Source organism: Rhizophagus irregularis, chromosome 8 (genome assembly GCF_026210795.1).
Source record: "Rhizophagus irregularis chromosome 8, complete sequence".
Taxonomy (NCBI): domain Eukaryota; kingdom Fungi; phylum Glomeromycota; class Glomeromycetes; order Glomerales; family Glomeraceae; genus Rhizophagus; species Rhizophagus irregularis.
The window spans coordinates 3188440-3209064 of NC_089436.1; the positions used below are offsets into that span (position 1 = coordinate 3188440).

General features: G+C 28.6%; 5 protein-coding genes across 5 annotated transcripts; 3 read left to right on the top strand and 2 right to left on the bottom strand.

Annotated features, from left to right (window-relative positions):
- Positions 1–1651: 1651 nt before the first annotated feature.
- On the top strand, positions 1652–3493 carry OCT59_028596 (uncharacterized protein; the record flags this gene model as incomplete). The annotated part of the gene is made up of 2 exons (XM_066147406.1): positions 1652–1841; positions 2262–3493. 2 exons carry the CDS (start codon positions 1652–1654, stop codon positions 3491–3493), a joined length of 1422 nt encoding a protein of 473 aa, XP_065994117.1.
- Positions 3494–6569: 3076 nt separating this feature from the next.
- OCT59_028597 (uncharacterized protein) lies at positions 6570–7743 on the bottom strand (the record flags this gene model as incomplete). Its single annotated transcript, XM_066147407.1, has 9 exons — positions 6570–6610; positions 6694–6737; positions 6878–6905; positions 6977–7016; positions 7095–7106; positions 7277–7295; positions 7372–7378; positions 7458–7519; positions 7667–7743. The coding sequence occupies 9 exons, from the start codon at positions 7741–7743 to the stop codon at positions 6570–6572; spliced, it is 330 nt and encodes a 109-aa protein (XP_065994118.1).
- Positions 7744–9252: 1509 nt separating this feature from the next.
- On the top strand, positions 9253–11132 carry OCT59_028598 (uncharacterized protein). The gene has a single exon (XM_025319375.2). The coding sequence runs from the start codon at positions 9710–9712 to the stop codon at positions 10865–10867; it is 1158 nt and encodes a 385-aa protein (XP_025173969.2). The 5' UTR covers positions 9253–9709; the 3' UTR covers positions 10868–11132.
- A 1030-nt stretch (positions 11133–12162) lies between these two features.
- Positions 12163–13528, bottom strand: OCT59_028599 (uncharacterized protein; the record flags this gene model as incomplete). The annotated part of the gene is made up of 2 exons (XM_025332299.2): positions 12163–12754; positions 12891–13528. 2 exons carry the CDS (start codon positions 13526–13528, stop codon positions 12163–12165), a joined length of 1230 nt encoding a protein of 409 aa, XP_025173968.2.
- A 2280-nt stretch (positions 13529–15808) lies between these two features.
- On the top strand, positions 15809–20492 carry OCT59_028600 (uncharacterized protein; the record flags this gene model as incomplete). Its single annotated transcript, XM_066147408.1, has 5 exons — positions 15809–16048; positions 16128–16200; positions 16271–16443; positions 16523–16850; positions 16924–20492. 5 exons carry the CDS (start codon positions 15809–15811, stop codon positions 20490–20492), a joined length of 4383 nt encoding a protein of 1460 aa, XP_065994119.1.
- Between the last annotated feature and the right edge of the window lie 133 nt (positions 20493–20625).

Sequence of the window (20625 nt, forward strand, 5' to 3'; positions counted from 1 at the left end):
TCTAACAACACAGTCACAACGTCATAAGTGTATTGCAACTTTGTGTTAACGTACAATGCATTGTCACGTTATTACAACTGTGATGTTATACCATAGTGGAAGTGTTGTCTTAAAATCATAAGTTTCTGCTATGTTTTTACCATATTTAAACCGTTTAATTGTAAATTTTAAATAATTTTTTTAAATTTATCTTATAGCGAATTCAACTAGTATACAAAAGACGGAGTATGAAAAGGATTTGAGATACAATCCAAATTCCGGTAAGCTAATTAATTGTTTATAGTACTAATTAGTTGTATTAATGTTAACTAATGTGTATATATATTTATTTAGGAGGAAAAGTCTTGTTTGAATGCAAGTTTGAAACGATTGAATATGATATCTTGTACGTTCACTTTTATGAATATCGAACTCCAATTGAAGAATTTATGAGATCATTAGATGAAGTGGAAAAGTGGGTACTGAATTTACTATTTGTATTACAGTTTAATATAATCGTATTTACATAAATCTAATTTTACTTTATTAAATTAAATAAAAAACAAAAAATAAAAAATAAACAAAATACGAATACATTATGAAAATTCCCTCCTTATTAAAACCACCTATTGCAACCAAAATTATCTATAAGTTCAGGTTCATTTGGAGTCAAACAACCTAAAAAAACAAAAAAAAAAAGAAACATAAGAACGTCTAACTTAATTGGAAACAAAACCCCCCCTCATATAGTATCTGCAATCGTCCAAGTCACCAAAGGTCAGCATTCCTACAAAAAAAGAAAGAGAACTCCAGAATGTCTGACCTACATAAAAGAAAAGAATTATGAAGCGTCTAATGAAAAAGAAACCAAAACAACAAAATAAATCCAAAGCTGACCTACAAAAAAAGAAGACTCTGAAGCAACAAAACTGAAACAATCTACAAAAAGAAAAGAATCTGAACCCAACTTAAAAAAAAAAAAAAAATTTGAACTGACCTAAAAAAAGAAAAAAATCTGAACCATCCTATAAAAAAGAAAGGACTCCCAAACTGATCTACAGAAAAGAAAAAAGAAACCGAATCTTCTCACAAAAAAAAATCTGCTGGCCTATGAAATAAAAAAAGGGATAAATATGAATAAAAAAGAAAGGGGAATAAAGAATAAATCAAAAAAAATATTTTTTTAAAAAGAGGGGTAACGAAGTTAGGAAAGTTAAAAAAATTTTTTTTTTAAAAGAGGGGTGATGAAGAAAGAAGAAAAATTTAGAAAAAATAACAAAAATAAGACAAGAGAAAAGAGAAAGGAAAGACAGAAAGGAAGATCGAAAGATCAAACTCATCAAAGTAAGGGTTTATACTTTATATAAAAAACAAAAAGCGTATCATAACAAAACAATAAACAATCACGTGATCTCGTGTTATGATACGGGATTTTTGTAAAATCTTCTAAAAATATTAAGTTTAAGAAAAAAAAAACTCTTCCCCCTTTCCGTCTTATTTCATAGAAATCCGCAGTATACACAAATTTTTTATTTTTTAAATTTTTAACCACTTACGTTGGTATAAGAGGAGTGAGGACCACTTGGTGGCCTCGACGGAAAGTACTCCTTATACACCCCGAAGCTTTTGGAAGGAGTTTTTTCATTATAGTACACCAAATATTTTTATCATTATGACACCTTTGAATATTTTACCTTCCTTTGGGAAAATAAACCCCTCTGACGCTTCTGTTTCTAAATCGCACGTGACCGTTCTTGATAAGGATGGTCACAACAAGAAACCTTTATACAAAATACGTAATATTTTTGCTTATTCGTTTCAAACTCACAAGCTTAATCCATATATAGTTAGCGATACACGAGGTAGTGGTACCTTGTATAACACCAAAAAAAGTAGATACTTCCTTATGGAGTTACACCCAAATGCTGATCTTTGTTTAACAAAGAAAAATTCTTTCAACGTCTACACCAATGATATTGATATGCTTAATGATCATCAGAGGATCTTCAACTCAACTAGTAAAAAAGTTAATCTTAATTACTTAATAGGGACATATCTCGCATTTATATTTTCTATCAACAGACAATTTTCACCTGATACTGTGAAAAAGTATTTTAAACGTTTACGCCAACTATTAATAGATAAATTAGTAGCGATTAAAAATAGACTTTCTTATTCGGCTAAAAATAGACAGACCAAAACTTATATCCGGTTCAGTTCTGGAACTCACGTGATCTATCTTGGATTCTATTTTCGATGTAGTAATACTTGCACCCAACCAGCGGCCTTTGTACTTCCAAATAATCAATGGCAATGCAATAAACATTTTACTCCTGTATCGGGGTTAAGTTCAAAAACCACACAACGGAAAGGAAAAGATTACAAAACTGTTAATTTTAATCCATGGAAAGAAGTTCACTCAACACGTTTAGGTCTAAAATATAACGTTATTGTTAAACGTTATAATGAATGGAAAGAAAAGAATAATTCCGATTTAAAAGAGGTGATGGAACCTATCACAAATAATAGAAAAGGTAAATCTACAACAAGACCCTTTTATAAAGAATACAAAAATGTTGAGTTTTACGATAACAGAACACCACAACAAGTCAAAAGATGGAATCGTTTAAGAGAGTCAACCATCAAACATGAAGAATACTTATATCATAGTAAACCCTTTTTATTAAAAGAAAATTCTACGGTATTTAAAAAAGTATCTCATCTTGTGGAACGGGAACCCTCATATGAGAAATCTGAGGAGGATAAATTATTGGATCAACTTACCCGGAAACGTGCCAAGAATTGGCGACGACGCGTTAATAATCGTAACAAACTCAAGAAAAAATTACCTGCACTACCTGTTGATTTTAGTGGTGATGCTTGGAATTATTATTTTCAAACATATAACATCAATTTATTCGCTTATAAAGTTAGAAGGCGATATGATTTGTCCAACATTCCTCAATGTCAATATGGCTATTTGAAGGCCAAGAGGCTTTATAATAATTATATGGATCACAAAAATTTACGTCCTCCTATTATTAGACAACCATCTCCTCCTCAAATTATTAGTCAACCCACACAACCTCAAATTGATCCTCTTGCGCATTACGCTTTGAGGGTTACTCAATATGAAAATGCACGAGCTATGTTAGCTTTTCATCAAAGTTCTACTGCTTTTAAGACACTTGCTCCGTTACTTGTTAAACCTACATTACCACTAATGGTTTATCCCAGTGCAAAAGAAAAAGCTCGTTTAAATGCTTTGGCTAATGATGACACACCCTCACCTAATTCTAATCAACCTACTAACGATTTACTCCCGAGACAAATAGCACGACCTCGGTCTAAAAAGAATACCCCTTCTACGGATACCGTTGATAATTGTAATACACCTTCACCTGGTCCTAGTCAAACTACTACTGATTCACCCCTGAGACCTATTGCGCGACCTCGGAGAAGGAAAAATGAGTTTCCACCTACGCCTGAGTCAGACATTTACCCTTTTAAATAATAGTACACTCAAATTTGAATAGACACCCAAATTTTAATAGATACCCAAAACTTATATACACCCACACAAAAAACATTTACGGACCTTTTTATAATACATCATTTTGTATATGCCAGTATTTACATACAATAGCTAGTAATAGTTAAAAGAAAAATACGCATGATAGATTAGAACTCTTTTTTTTAGTTTTGTTCGTCCTCGATTTCATGGTACCTGTTCCTTCATCGGTCGTGTTGTTGGACCAGTCTATATATAACAATTAGGTAGGGTTCGTTCTATGGAATGGATGATGGAACTAATGTTGGGCCTATTCTCATGGATTAATGCTCTCTTAGATAGTTCCTTCCGACTTTACATAAAATAAAATAAAATAAAAATATTAAGTTTAAAAATTCCGTATACATTTCGTATACATTAATTTTTTTTAAAAAATGTTCAAAAATGAATTGCTTATTAAATATACGGAATTTGTATACGGAATCTATAGAAACGTACATAAAATGTATCCTTTCCGTATACATATTTCTTATAGGGTATCGTAGCTTACTTTACAAAGATAGTTAAGGTAGTGCTTCGACCCGGATGAAAACCGTCATCCGGATTACACAAAAAAAAAATCCGGATTATATCCGGATTGACCCGGATTTTGAATCCGGATCAGATAATCCGGATAGAAACCGGAAACCGGATTGGATTTACAAATGATCGGCAATAATTCTGGCCAGAATTCATAACGCCGGCCAGAATTACAAATTGTGTAACATTAAATTTTCATGCCAGCCGATAAAAAATTTTTTGCCCGGTGGCTAAACTATTTTCCCGGTGTCACGTGATGTTAATTTCGGCCAGAATTACAAATTTGGCCAAAATTATCCAAGACCACGAAATTTACATAATTCCAATTTCATTAAATACTTTTCTTTAAAACAATTTCATATTATTTCAGCATTGTCTCAGACTATTGTTTAACATTTCTTTGTAAATTAACTAATTATGAAATTTTAAACAAGATATTTTTATATACAGCTAAAGATTACTATAAATAGATGTGTTGGGTTAGTAAGGCAATTTTTTAAGGATTTGTTTCTTCTTTCAAAAATTAAAGAATCATTTGAATCAAATTACATAACACTAGTTTTAATTTTAAAAAAAGTTGTTATAATTATATAAATTTATAATATTGAACAATTTTTCATTTTAAAACAATAATTATTATTTTGTTGTAACAAAAATAATATAAAGTTTTTTTTCTTTTGAACGTTTGAATGTGAAATCTAAAATTATTTGTTATTTGTTAATGTATAAATTTAAATAAACAAATCTGATACAAACTTCAATAAATAAATTATAATTGAAAAATCTTCTTAAACTTACTGTATTAAAAAGTTTAATAACAAATATAAATTTAATAAATTTTAATAAAAAAATTGGTATTAGGCGCAAAAATAATTAGCCATAATATCATTTAGATATAGATCTTTATGGATCAGCAAAATTATTATTAATAAAAAAAAAAATAATAAAAATTTCATCCGGATTCCGGGTCAAACCGGATATTTTTCATCCGGTTTATAATCCGGATGAAAACCGTGAAAATCCGGATATCCGAAAAAAAAAAAAATCCGGATCAATCCGGATTGATCCGGATACGGGTCGAGGCACTAAGTTAAGGGTCTTGTATTTTTTTTCAATAAATACATAATTTTGTAGTTTGTACATTAAATAACAATAAATTTAATTTTTAATAAATTGAGAAATTTGAACAACCTTAGCAGTTATATATAAATTTATGAAAATTCTTTATAGTTTATAGCATAAAAGTATTAATTTCTACATATTTATAAACTAGGGAATTGCTTCGCCTCGATCATCGCCTGGATCTTCGATCACGTGGCAGATTTTCAGTATAGGTTTCGTTTCCTCAGTTTTTTGTTTTATTTTTATTTCTAACTTATTTTTATTTATTTTTTATTTTGTTTCTATCTTATATTTCGTTTCTTACTACATTTTTTTTTACTTTATGGTTTTATTTCTTACTTGGTTTCCTATCATTCCATCATGACCTAATAAAGCTTCATCACAGGCACGTACATACATTATCTTTTGCTACCCAACCTCCTATCATGATCATTTTTTATTTTTTTGTCCACCTCCTATTACTTCTCATTATTCCATCCTTTTCGTCTCCCATTATTTTCTATTACATCTTTTCATTTTCCATTATCTCTTTTCTCTCCTGTTTATCACTCCTTTTCGTCTCTTCATCTCCCATCATATCCTATTTCCCTTTTTTGTTTCCTGTTACTTCTCATTACTCTTTTTTACTTCTATTACTTTCCATTACCCATTGTGATTTCATTTTTTTATTAGCATCTTTCTTGTAATTTACTTATCTTATTTATTTATTATTATTGTTTCTTTTATTTGTATCACTTCATTAAAAATAAATACAGTAATTTTTTTCTTTAAAATCGTAAATGTGCGACTTAAATTTTAATATTTGCAAATAAAATTTCATTAAATAAGATTATTTTGAATAAATATGTTTGCAAAAAAAATTTTTTTTTAAATATCTTTTGCGATAAAATTATATTAGCTATATCAGATATATATTGTACATCATGTGACATAAACCCAGGCGACGATCGCCCAGGCGACGTCCTAATAAACTATTTTATTTTAACTTTGAAATTTTAAATTTTATAATTTTGTCATAAAGTCATAACATTATAATAATAACGCGTTTTTTACTCGCAAATTGAATACTACGAAAACATAAAAAAAAATTTACATTTTTTTTTTTACCCAAGAAATAATTTACACATATACCGCCATTTAATACAGTAGGCGTATGTTAAATTCAACGCAGCGATATGTATTTAATATAGAAAATTTATTGATAATTTAAAGTAGCAATTTAAATGATTTAAAGTGGCTGTACAAATGTTTTATAAAAGTTTTAAAGTACCATTTAATATATTTAAAGTAAATTTATGTATTCTTTACATTGAACATATAGTAAATTCACAATAAAAAACAATAAATACGTGTGTTCTCTGCAAAAATCGTATTATACCTACAAAAAATTACCATCCAAGTCGTGAACTGGGCGGGTTCCTATGAATTAAAAAAAATAAAGACAAGGACGAGCTTGGTGGCGTGGAACTGCTTCCACTTTCGAAGATTAGCAAACATTTTACCTCCCAGCCAGCCGACGAGCACATACATATCATCGTACAGCGTCCTGTTGAGACGAAAGAAGTTCACTGCACCGGCGTAAGAGTGCGAATTTTCAATGGATTAAAAAAATAAATAGATTTCAAAAATTGTTTCAAAAACTTATCTAGGATTCTGTCAGTATTCAGATCAGAACCAGAATCCTACAAAATAAAAAAAAATGAAATTGGACCTTCTAAAAGAAAAGAAGGTTATTAGTGAACGTTTTGTTAAAATAAATTGAAATAAAGCTTCGGCCACCTCTACCTAATTCTCGCACGTCCAAAAACCCATAAGTACTAACCGTCTAAAAAGAATGAAAAGAATGAAATGTTAGTAAGCATTTCATTAAAAGAAATATATTAGAAAAATCCTGGGTTCTTACCAAAATCCAACTCTAAACTAAAGAAAAATACAGAGTTGCAAATTTTGCGTTCTGGACTGTCTAAAAAAAGGAAGATTAAAAACGTTTCATAAAAGAGTAAGAAAAAACCCTCGCTGAATTTTTCACATATCCAAGTATCCAAAAAATCAAAAAAAGAATTACTTATTTCAAAGAACACCAACTTCCCACGCGTCTAAGTCACTGAATACTCACGCGTAATTGTTTTGTTAGAACTCCTTCTTATTGAATTTCCCACATGTCTAAAAATCAGAAGAACAAATCATCTAAAAAAAAAATACTAATAATCAGTAGCTATTTTTTAAAAGATGGAATAAATAAGTTAAAAAACATTACAACACTTACCAAAAAACAGTATCAAAGAGCCGAAGAGCCACTTTTCTTTTATTCTTTCTTCTTTTTTCAGACTGAAAAGTATTTAAAGAAATTAGAAGAAGAAACGCCATGAAATGAAAATGAAAGAATAATGGATGAAAGAGAGGGAGGGGGATTAACGAGAGAGAGATGAATGTAAATTTTCAAACATATTGTACTGTACAATGTAAGGGATTAACATTGTTTTGAATGGGGACCCTTTGCGTGTATTATAAGACGCTTTCCATTTAAATTTTTCATAAGACTGTGGTCCCATTCTAAAAACTTCTGTTCCAGATTTGTAATCATTAAATTTGGGTTTCTATTATACAGAATATGCTCATAGTAGCATGAAATTTTTCTTTATTTTTAACGATCAAATCAAGATTACATTGACTTTCGATATCTGTCTTTCTTTTTTAGATTAGTCAAATATTTTTATCACAATCTTTTTTTTTTTCATCAATTCAAAACTTTTTTTTACTAGATTAAAAATAAGAAAATGATTTCCTTTTTAAGATTAATGACTTTTTTAAGAATGAAAAAAATGAAAAATCAATTGTAAATAGTGATCTGCAAATTCGAATACATCATTTTTTTTCATTTTGATTCTATTTTTTTTTTTTTAATTAAAAAAGTCAAATTATTTTATGAAGTAAATCAAAAATGAAAGTCATTTTCCTTTTTTAAATTTTATGAATTTTTCGATAAAAAGTTTGGATATAGAGATAAAATAAAAATAAATAAAATAAAAACTTAAATCAAAAATGAAAAGCCATTTCCCTTTTTTATTTTTATTATTTTTTTAGCGAAAAAAAGTGCCTGAGATAAATCAAAAAAGGAAAGCCATTTCCTATTTTATTTTTATAAATTTTTTCTTGATTTTTTTTTTTTCAACGAAAAAAAAATGTTTTTTACGTTTTCACAATTTTCATTTCAGATATGATTGTCAATGATCTAAATCAAATGCATTGATCATTTTTTGATCATCGGCAAAAAAAATCTATCGAATTATTTACAAATGGATCATGATTATCCTAAAAAATTTCAGATATAAATTCTAATCAAACTGACCACTTAATGATGATGTGACGATTGCAATGGATTTCTGCAACAGATAAGAACTTTTTCAAAAATACTAATATGGAAAATTAACCAAGTTGGTTCGAACTCACTATAAAGACAAAGTTATTGATGCAATAAAAATCTCTCAATTTCGGATAATTGAAAAAAAATCATAATTTTAATAAAATTCATTTGTTACATAAGCAACTACATCGCAACTGTATTGTCTAAAATTAAACAATTTCAGCATCTGAAATATGAATAATAGAATAATCCTTTTAATATAGTAATGGCGAGAGAAAATGGTTTTGATATTTTGAATGATAAGCCTCAAATCGTTCGAAGGTGTTTTGATATCACAATATTTTCATATTGTTTTTTGATATAAATAAACGATGTCATATGATAATCATATTTTCATTTGAATTGTTTGATTTATTTATGTCGCACGAGTTACCGATTTTTCGATTGAAATTATATTATAACGCCAAAAAAAAAAAATTATGGATAAAAACGGATTAAGAAAAAATTTATAAATAAAAATAAACAATTGTAACCAATCAGAAAAAAGATAGATTTGTTTTTTTTTTTGCCAATGAATTCAACTAAGCCGATAAAAAATTGACTAAACTGATAAAGGATAATCATTCTCAATCAATAATCTGATTTTGGTTAGTGATCATCCTTTTAATCTTGTTGTTTTAACTTTAAAGTTATTTTTAACTCAAATAGACTTAACTTTTTCAGAAAAGACAATTAAATTAAAATTTGCCGTTTTCTAATTATAGTTTTGAATGAAAAAACGTTATTTGAAACAAATCAGGGAATTTATTTTACTGGAATTTGAATTCCGTCTGTCGTCATTTGGGTGATCATCATAAGTATTTTCGTAAAATCATAAGTTTTGTTATTTTTTCAAATGTTATAAATATTACCCCAATTTCTTCGTTTTAAATTTCATTCATATTTCTTTTCAGTATTATTTTTACTAAATAAAAAAAAAAACACAAACCTTTAAGAAAAACCATACATATTTCTTTTCAGTGTTATTTCTTCTATATAAAAAAAAAACCACAAATCTTTAATAAAAACCATTCATATTTCTTTTCAGTGTTATTTCTTCTATATAAAAAAAAAACCACAAATCTTTTTAATAAAAACAAGAAAATTCTGTAAAAATGGGTAGAAATATTGTCGTAATGTGTGATGGAACATGGAATAATCCAAATTCCCAAACAAACGTTTTTACATTATATAAAGAATTAATTGAGAGAGATTATGAACAACATATTTTGTATATAGACGGAATTGGAATTGGTGAATTGGCCTGGAATTTTATCGTTGATGGAGCTATGGCTCTAAGTCTTGATAATAAAATCAAAGAAGGTTACAGATTTATAGTTGATCATTATCATCCTGATGATGATATATGGCTTTTTGGTTTTAGTCGTGGCGCTTATACTGCGAGATGTATTGCTGGAATGTTAAGAAATTGTGGAATATTAAATCGAGAAATCAACCCTGATCAAATTGACAAAAGTGTTGATCTCGCTTATGGTTTTTATCGTGATAGAGATTTAGCTAAGCACCCGGAAGCAAAAGCTTCTGAAGAATTTAAAAAATCTTTCAGTTATCCTGATTCTAAAAAACCAATTATAAAATTCCTTGGATTATGGGATACTGTTGGCGCTCATGGTTTACCCGGTTATGTAATTGGTGATGGTTTTAAATATTTGGAATTCTATGATCAAACTGTACCTAGTATAGTTAAAAATGCTTGTCAAGCTTTAGCTACTCATGAAAACAATGCTTTCTTTGGACCTTGTCGTATACTTCCGAACAAATCTGGTACTATCGTAAAAGAAACTTGGTTTCCGGGTGTACATAGTGAAATTGGTGGTGGAGCTTTTTTATCATTTAAAGGTAATGAAAGAATAACTAATGCAACTCTTTTGTGGATGATAGAAAATATCGTAGAAGTTGGCGGTTTATTAATGCATGATGATATCGAGACTTATCGTAATCGTTTCTCTCCTGATATTGGACCTTCTTGGAACCTTATGAATTATATATTTGATCATATCAGTTCTATTTTTCCAGCCATATTGGTTAAAGATAGAACTATTCCATTAGAATTAGATTCTAGTCAAAAATTTTTAAGAAAAGATCTTCTTTATAGGGATGGTGATTGGTTGCTTCCATTTGGTGTTAGGTCATATATGTATACTCAATATTTTTCGAAAACATATGAAAACCTTCGTAAAGATATGGAAACGAAGGGAATTAAACTATATGACAATAAAAGATACGATATGGATATAAGTAAAAAAGCATAAGAGGATACTCGTCCATAATCAAGGAGGATATGATTTATTGAACAATTTCATTTAGTTTCAAGTAAATAATTAGATAGATAATGTCACTTTCGAACATTTAATATATAGTTTTTTTTTTAGAGACACTACAAGAACTAATAATATTTCATTTAAATAACATTTTCACGATCATTTTTTTTTTAAAAAAAAATTTTGTTGTTCACAATTTATAGACAAAGTAAAATAAAATTATTCTTTTAAAAAAATATATTTTAATTATTTTTTTTTATGTGTATTTGTGTATAAAGTAATTATATACTACTACAAGTTAAACCATGATTATTTATAATTGTTTTAAAACAAAGGTAAAAAAGAAATCTAATGTAAATTTGGTGTTGCATTTTAACACGTTAACATCGTTTGAATTATTATTAACGGAAGATATGAAAATTGGCATATAAAATAGTTTTGTAATAATTAATTTACTGTACTTTAAAATTATTTCGAAATATTTTCATATTTAGGTTAATGTTGAAAAATAATTTTTATTTTAAGACGTTCGTAGACCTGAGAAAAATTAATTTCTTTCGCTATTGCTAGGCAAAAAAAACTAACGATTAACAGGTGACACTTTATAGAAATTTTTGGTCATTCGTATTACATACCTGGAAAATAATGATTTAATAAGTTAAGTAAAAATCAAGTCATATGACAATTTCAGTAACCGTTGTCGATAAAAATTCGTAATCTTAGCCATGAATTAGCAATAACGTTTTATTACTCGTTAATTAGCAAATTTTATTTTTCACGAAAATTATACAAATATTTATACTTTTAACATCATGTTTTAGAGCTTTCAGCCGAGTTTAGTATGACATCAACTTGTTTATTATGAAAAAAGATAAGACCGAATTTATGGTAAAATCGTAGGGAAATTTCCGCATGTTTACAGTTTAGATTTTAAATGTTTTTTTTAAAAAAGGAATAATCTGGTGCTCGTGATTTTTTTGAATCATAGTTTCATAAATAATTATATATATATATATATATATATTTTTTTTCACTCGCGTAAACGCGAAACTTCTTAATTAAAATCGTAAAAAGCGCACCATTCACAAAATTAATTTAAAAAAGAATCACATTGAAGTTGCCAATGTCAAGCACTGACACCCTCTCCATACCGGGCGCTTCGGCCTACCGCTCGGTCAACACACGACCACCTCTAAATACTACACAACTACGAAAAACTATTTATCCATATTGTCTATTTACACTATTTACACTATGAAATGTCTATATAAAAGAAACTACTTTTTTTAAACTAATCTACGTCTACCTCCTCTACCTTTTCCTCGACTACCGGGTTTCCCTCCTCTTTTGTTGCTTGATTCCGTACTTACCACCACTTCTCCTTCTTTATCTTCATCACTATCACTATCTATACCTTCTTCCTCCTTTACCCGATCACCTTGTTTCGCCAATGAGCGTTTTCGTTGCGCGTCTTTTATTATTTCCTGGTACTGATTTTTGTAAAACTTCGCCCACTCAGCTAACTCTTCCTTAGTATGAGTCTTATTAACCAGCCTACTACTACATGATTCATTTATCGACTCATACTCGTGCAATTCTATCGGCGACACCTGTTTTGTACTTTTGTTGGTTTCCACTTCTGGCTCTTTTTTAATTTTAATTTCATCCAAAAGTATCTGTCTCTCATCCACTTTTTTTTGTAAGGCGTCTCGTTTTGCTCTTTCTTTATCTATCTTCTTTTTTCCTTCTTTTAATTCCGTTACTAGCGCGGCATATCCATTTCTACATTTTTCTATCCAACTCGCGTCTTCTTTTTCGTCTTGGGACAACTCTTTATTTATTTCAGCTCTCAATCCAAAACCACATCTACCACTTTCTCTGGTGAGGCATAATTTTTTATTGAAGTTGACGCATTATTTTGTGGCACTTCATCCAATAAATTTTACCTATATTTATTTAAGACGTCAACCACCTCTTCTGTACTTACATTGTCTATAATTGCTGGTGTGACCACGCTTGTTTTTCTTTAATTGCAAATTTCCCTTTTCCATTATCCTTCGGCGTAGTGCTGACCAAATCATAACATGAGTCCCTCTTTGAGACTTCTTCTGATAGATTGCCCAAACCCTTACCATGAATAATCCAAGTGTCATCTGCACCTTTGTCCAAAGCCCTAGCTGCATCCAACTGTTCTTTATTTTTAAAGTATGCAAGGAATACCAAATTTTTCCCAAAACGCGCCATTTTGCCATACTCAAAAGAGTAATTTTTTCTAGCCACGTCTTGATAATAACTCGAACGAATTATTTTGTACGCCTTCCACTTACATTTTTCTTTTATAGATTTAACTGTACTTTGTCCTGGGAACCAGCGAACTTGCATCGTATTTTGTGTTTTCTCACTTCTTCCAATTAAGAGTTGTACCTTCCAAGTCTCTTTTACAAAATCATCTTCATTTTCATCGAACAGGGAAATTTCAGCCCTTACCGATTGGTATTTGTAATGCTTTTTTATCCTTATTCTATGTACATTTCCTAAATTTTTGATGGCTGAAATAACTTCACTTTCACTATACCGCGCTGGAATATCATATAAATAATTATATATAAGATGGTGAACTGAGTGGTAGTACATGCAAGAATTAACGTACATGATCTATATTTTATTTCCAACTAATAAAAATTTTTGGTTTTTATTTAATAAATCAAGTTTATTTGTACATACTCTGCGAAATTAAATACGTATTATAAACAATTTTACTTCATTGGATCAATTTTTTTTGAAATTTGATGGTACAATACTATAGAAATGAAATCTTTTATCACGTGTTTTATAATACCAATCGATGTAATTATCGAGAATATTGAGTTTTATTATATTATGTTTTAAATAGTATCTACTCCAATTAGAACAGAAATTTTTAAATTACAAAAGTTATTACGCCAACTATCGAGCTTTCACGATATTGTTTGTGTTTAATATTTATGTTTTTTGACCTAATATCATCTTTTTCATTATAGCTAGTAGAGATCATCATCGATCATCGAGATACTTTATCACGTATCGTGATTGCGAAATTTATAAGTATTTAGTATTCTTTTTAAATTTGTATTGTTCAACGCTTAAATTATTACACATTTAATCTATCATTTTTTGATTATATAAAAAGATGTTTTGTATAGTGTATAGACACCTATGTATGTAGTGTATAGTGATGTGCAGATTTTGTGATTGTACGACATGACAAACATATTTTTTGTACGTATGTATACTAACCATATGTATAAATGTATCCAGTGGTGCAGCATATGTTTACGACCAGTCGCACTGTATCACAGGGCCGGCGTTACGGCATTATTCACGAACACGTGAAAGCGAACAAGGGGTGACAAATAAGAATTTGCATACTCAAAAAAAAAATATAAACAGCGCAAAATCTGGTGGGATGTGATGGTCGAAGTGTAGGACAGTTACTGCGGCTGCGCCTTATCATTTACGTACTGTACGTTTTGATGATTTAATTAATAATATTTATTTGCCAATGTATGTACGTACAGTATACTCAGTGCAACCATATGTACCTAGCCATACACTACACACAAGTCACAAGGGTCACTGTACATGACATGTTCCTAATTGCCCCTTTTTTTGCAAGAATCTTATTTCAGATACGTGAGACTGATGAAAGTGATTGAACAAAATGTATAGATAATCCTAAATTTTTGATTTTTTCAAAAATAGATTTCGGTGAAATAAAAAGTCTTTCGGGAAAAGTGGTATTTAGCGAGATGGTATTTAAGTAAAATATTCTTTCTAAGGACATAATGACATATTATTGTATAACGATCGACACACTATTTTTTTTTTTTTTGGATTCCTTTGATGTCGTTATATTAACTACAATTAGAAAAAAATTGCTAATGGTCCGAAGAGTGTCGTTATAACCGACGGGAGGCACTTGTACTGTTTTTCATATTTATCATTTAACAATAAATAACAAACAATTATTTACGTGGAATATTTATTCCAGTGACAATTATTGGTTACTAAACGTTTTAACCACTACAATAAAATTTAATGCTTTTTTTACAATGGAAAACAATAATTTATTATAATTTGTATATTATAAAATGTATAGTACATTTATAAATAAATTATTAAGAAATTTGCAAAAAGTCAGATTGATAAAATTCACTAATTTTAGAATGAACTATAGGTTCAGGATTCGGATAAATATCCACTGTAAATGGGTCTGTTACATGAATCAATGAATCATTCAGTTTTATTATTAATCTATAAAAAAATTATAAATATCTAAAATAAGTTTTCAAAAAATAAGAAAATTTTGCAAACTGAATTACTGTACATGTAAAAAAAAAAAGATAATTAAAGTAATCATAATCATTATTTAAAAAATAAAAACGTTAGTGATTTATTTCGCTTCACTAAATATTGACAATGACGCTTAATTTAGAAAGCTACATGAAATGTAGTACTGTTGTACATATTTACATATTTATTTATTTATTTTTATGTCAAGCAGGCAAGTGCTTAAGTAATACAAATACTGTTGTGCATAATTACCGTAGTAGTAACACCAATTTTATAATTTAAAATTTCACCCCACGTGACCGGTGACATTTAAGGGGAAGTGAAAAACATAATTTTGGGAGACAAAAAAAACCAAGTCCCTCAGATAAATATAAACAGTGAAGACGCGGTGAATTGTGATGCCGGTGATGAATATTATTAGGTCACGTGGTAAAAAATTTGGTGGCGTTACTCGGTTACTGTTGTACATTTGACGATCATATGAATATTATTTGTTACAATCTAAAGACAGAATAAGAATGATTTACAAGACGACGGGCTAAACTATTTCTAATTTCGCAAATCATTTAGCAAATTTTATTTCTTGGAAAAAAAAAAAAAATGTCAAAAAATGCCGAAATAAAAGATTTAAATTATTATCTTAACTGGTTGGAGAGTTCAATTGACGATGAGAATATCAAATTATATGAATATTCAAACTTCAAAAATATTCATCCAATAGGAAGAGGTTCATACGGAAATGTTTATAGTGTTAATTGTGAAGTCTACAATCGTGTTTTCGCTTTGAAATCTTTTGTTGATAGTAACAATAAACAAACTATTAGAAAAATTTTAAAAGAGGTATGTATATTATTTTATATATTTTATACTAGTTATTATCTGAAAAGTTAAATGAAAAAAATCAAAATCATACTTTTAGTTAAAATTACACCGAAGTGTTGATTATCATGAAAATATAATACGGTTATATGGAATCACAAACGAAGAATTCGGTAAACATTGAATAACTATTATATATTACGTAATAAAATGTTTTATTTATTAAAGTTGCTTTTTATTTAGACACGATCCAAAAATATTCTTTTGTACTGGAGTATGCAGATAGCGGTACATTAACTACGTATTTAAAAGAGCATTTTAATGAACTTGATTGGACGGACAAATATAAATTAGCGTCTCAGCTGGCTAGCGCTATAGATTTCTTACATAGGGGAAATATTATTCATCGTGATTTGGTAATATATATTCATTTTTTATTTAATTTTAATTTGTTTACTGTGATAGATTTTAATTCGTTTTTTTTATGTAATAAAGCATGGAAAGAATATACTTATACATCAGAAAAATATTAAATTAGCAGACTTTGGTTTATCAAAAAAAATTTCTGAAGCATCAAGTAATACTTCAGTACTTGGCGTAATACCTTATGTGGACCCAAAAAGTTTTGATGATAAAGAAAAATATAAATTAAATAAAAAATCTGATGTATATAGTGTTGGAGTTTTATTATGGCAAATTTCAAGTGGACATATACCTTTCCATGAAGATGATTATGGTCCAAGATTAATGTTATCAATATTAAATGGTAGAAGAGAAAAAATTATTGACGGAACTCCTGTTAAATATAGTAACTTATATACAGGTAAATAATCAATCAAATTTTTATATTGTATTTTTATATATAGCATTTAATTTTTTTTTTTTAAATTGCTTAGAATGTTGGAGAGATGAACCGAATAAACGTCCAAATATACAGGAAATTACTTCAACTCTTAAATCAATAAACTCTCTTATTGAAATAGATGCGATAATTGACCACATTGATCGAAAAAAAGAAACCCATTCAACGGAAGTTGAAATAGATCCGGAATTAAGCAAAAAAACTATAGATTTGAATAATGAAATGCAAATAATACCAAATGATGGACTAAATATATCATCCGATTCAAACAAGGAAATCAGAGGTTCAACTAATGAAATAATATCAAAAGGTGAATCAAACAATATAATGAAATATGAAAATAGAATGACTCCGAGTGAAAGTCCATCAAATGCAAGTACATCAGAACAAGTAAATCAAGTAACAAAAACATCATACGATTTTATTGAATTTCTTAATTTAGATAAGATAATTGCATATGTTATTGAGAAACATGATAAAGGTGCTACGTTTGATCAAGCTCAACAATTAATAAGTGAACATATATTGCAGATAAATCAAGCTACAGATAAACTTATAAAATGGTTATTAAAAAATCAAGATAAAACGCAACATATTTGGTTTCTTGGATTATTTTATTATTATAATATTGGTGTAGAAGAAAATGTCGTTAAAGCATTTGAATTGTTTTCAAAAGCAGCAGATGATAATTATCCAATTGCTCAAGTATATCTTGCTAAATGTTATTATGATGGATATGGGACTAAATTTAATTTAAGCTTGGCATTTTATTGGTATCAAAAATCTGCTGAAAATGGGAGTGTTGTTGGGCAATTTTATTTAGGAAATTTTTATGAATTTGGTATTGCAATTGTAGAAAATGAAAATAAATCATTTTGTTGGTATGATACAGCAGCTAAAAATGGAAATAATACCGCAAAGCTTTATCTTGCACATTGTTATAGATTAGGAAAAGGAGTTGAAAAAGATGAAGTTATAGCATTTAAATATTATAAAAGCTTAGCTAAACAAGAAAATGCTGATGCTCAATTACAAGTTGGCAATTGTTTTTATTATGGAATTGGAACAAAAATAGATAAGATACAAGCCAAATGTTGGTATGAAAAAGCGACAAATAATGGAAATATTATAGCAAAAAATATTCTTAAAAAATATTATAAGGTAAAAGTGAGGGTTGAAATAGACAAATCTAAAAAAATTAAATTTTATAAAATATTATTTCATAAAAGTTTGAGTCAACTTGGATTTTATTGTGTTGGAAAATTATTATTAAAAACAAATTATGAAAAATCATTCCATTATTTTCAAAAAGCAGCAGAAAATGGATGTAAATTTGCACAGTTTAATTTAGGTGGATGCTATCAATTAGGAGATGGTGTAAGAAAAGATTTAAGAAAGTCTTTTGAATTATATAAGAAATCTGCTGAACAAGGATATATAAATGCACAATCTCAACTTATCTATTGTTATGGTTATGGATTTGGAACTGGAATAGATAGTATAAAAGCATTTGAATTAGCAAAGATAATAGCTGAAAAAGGATATAATGATGCACAATATTTATTAGGAGAATATTACGTATATGGAAAAGGGGTAGATAAAGATGAAAAAAAGGCATTTGAATTATTTAATGAACTGGCTAAAGATACTAAATATTTTGTATCCGGTAAAAAAGAAATTAAAATTAATAAGCAAAGGGAATTTGAATATTCAAAAATATTTGCTAAGAATATAAATATACACTTAAAATACGTACTTGGAAATTGTTACAATAAAGGAGTTGGAACTGAAGTAAATAAAACAAAAGCATTTGAATTATATAAAATGGCAGCTGAAGAAGGAAGTAGTTTTGCACAGAATAGTTTAGGACTCTTATATGAATATGGGGAAGGAACAGAAATGAATTTAAAAATCGCTTTTTACTGGTATAATAAAGCAGCAGAAAATGGAAATAAATTAGCACAATATAATTTAGGCGTTTTTTATGAAAATGGAAGAGGTGTTGAAAAAAATGACGCCAAAGCATTTGAATATTATCAAAAATCAGCTGATCAAGGATATTTAAATGCTCTACCTCGACTTGGATACTGTTATGAATATGGTGAAGGAACTGATAAGAAGTTGGAAAAAGCTTTTTATTGGTATAATACAGCATCGAAAGATGGAAATAAGGTAGCACAATATAATTTAGGCAATTGTTATAAAAATGGAAGAGGTGTTGAAAAAAATGAAGCCAAAGCATTTGAATATTATCAAAAATCAGCTGATCAAGAATATTTAGATGCTCTGCTTCAACTTGGATACTGTTATGAATTTGGTCAAGGAACTGAAAAGAATTTGAAAAGAGCTTTTTATTGGTATAATAAAGCAGCAAAAGATGGAAATAAGATAGCACAATATAATTTAGGCAATTGTTATAAAAATGGAAGAGGCGTTGAAAAAAATGAAGCTAAAGCATTTGAATATTATAAAGAATCAGCTGATCAAGAATATTTAAATGCTCTGCTACAACTTGGATACTGTTATGAATATGGTAAAGGAACTGAAAAGAATTTGGAAAAAGCTTTTGATTGGTATAATAAGGCAGCAAGAAATGGAAATAAGACAGCACAATATAATTTAGGCAATTGTTATAAAAATGGAAGAGGTGTCGAAAAAAATGAAGCCAAAGCATTTGAATATTATAAAGAATCAGCTGATCAGGGATATTTAAATGCTCAGCTTCGACTTGGAAATTGTTATAAAAAAGGAGTTGGTACTGAAGTTGATAAAACAAAAGCATTTGAATTATATAAATTAGCAGCTGAAAAGGGAAATGGTTTTGCACAAAATCGTCTTGGAAGTTTATATCAATATGGTAAAGGAACTGAAAAGTGTTTAGAGAAAGCTTTTTATTGGTATAATAAAGCGGCAGAAAGTGGAAATAAAACAGGATTATATAACGTGGGTGAATGTTATGAATTAGGAAATGGTGTGAATAAAGATCTAATTAAAGCATTTGAATATAATAAGAAATCAGCTGAAAATGGACATATAAGTGCAAAATTTCAACTTGGATATTACCATGTAAATGGTATTGGAACTGAAATTGATAAAGAGAAAGGATTCGAACTATATAATGAAGCAGCTGGCAGTAATATCCAAGTTGATACTATTGAAAACGATGAGGAATTAGTGAACGATTTGGACAAAGTTAACTATTGGTACCATAAAGCTACAGAAAATGACAATGAGTTTGCATTATTCAAGTTAGGTAATTTTTATGAGTTAGGCAAGGGTATCTGTGAAAACAAGGTTAGGGCATTCGAATTTTATAAAAAATCAGCGAATCAAGGATTTATTGAAGCTCAATATAAGCTTGGATACTTTTACGAAAATGGAATTGGTACAGATATTAATAAAGAAATGGCATTTAATACATACAAAATAGCTGCATTAGAGGGAGATGTTAATGCACAAAAAAGTCTTGCATATTTATATGAGCAAGGTGAAGGAACTGATAAAAATGTAGAAAATGCTATTTATTGGTATAGGAAAGCTTTAGAAAATGGATGTTCAGATGCTCAGGTAAATTTAGATGTTCTTTTAGTCCAGAAAAAATAATTAATTTTTTACAGTAGATTTATATTGTTCTGTATTTGTGTTTGTTTATCATTCTATATATTAGTATTAAAATTAGATCAATTGAACTATATAAGTTAATGATTTTATTACAGTTACTCATTTAATAGCATTG

Bases quoted from the DNA above. Each gene is read 5' to 3' on its own strand.
- OCT59_028598 (XM_025319375.2), top strand. From the start codon at position 9,710: ATGGGTAGAAATATTGTCGTAATGTGTGATGGAACATGGAATAATCCA.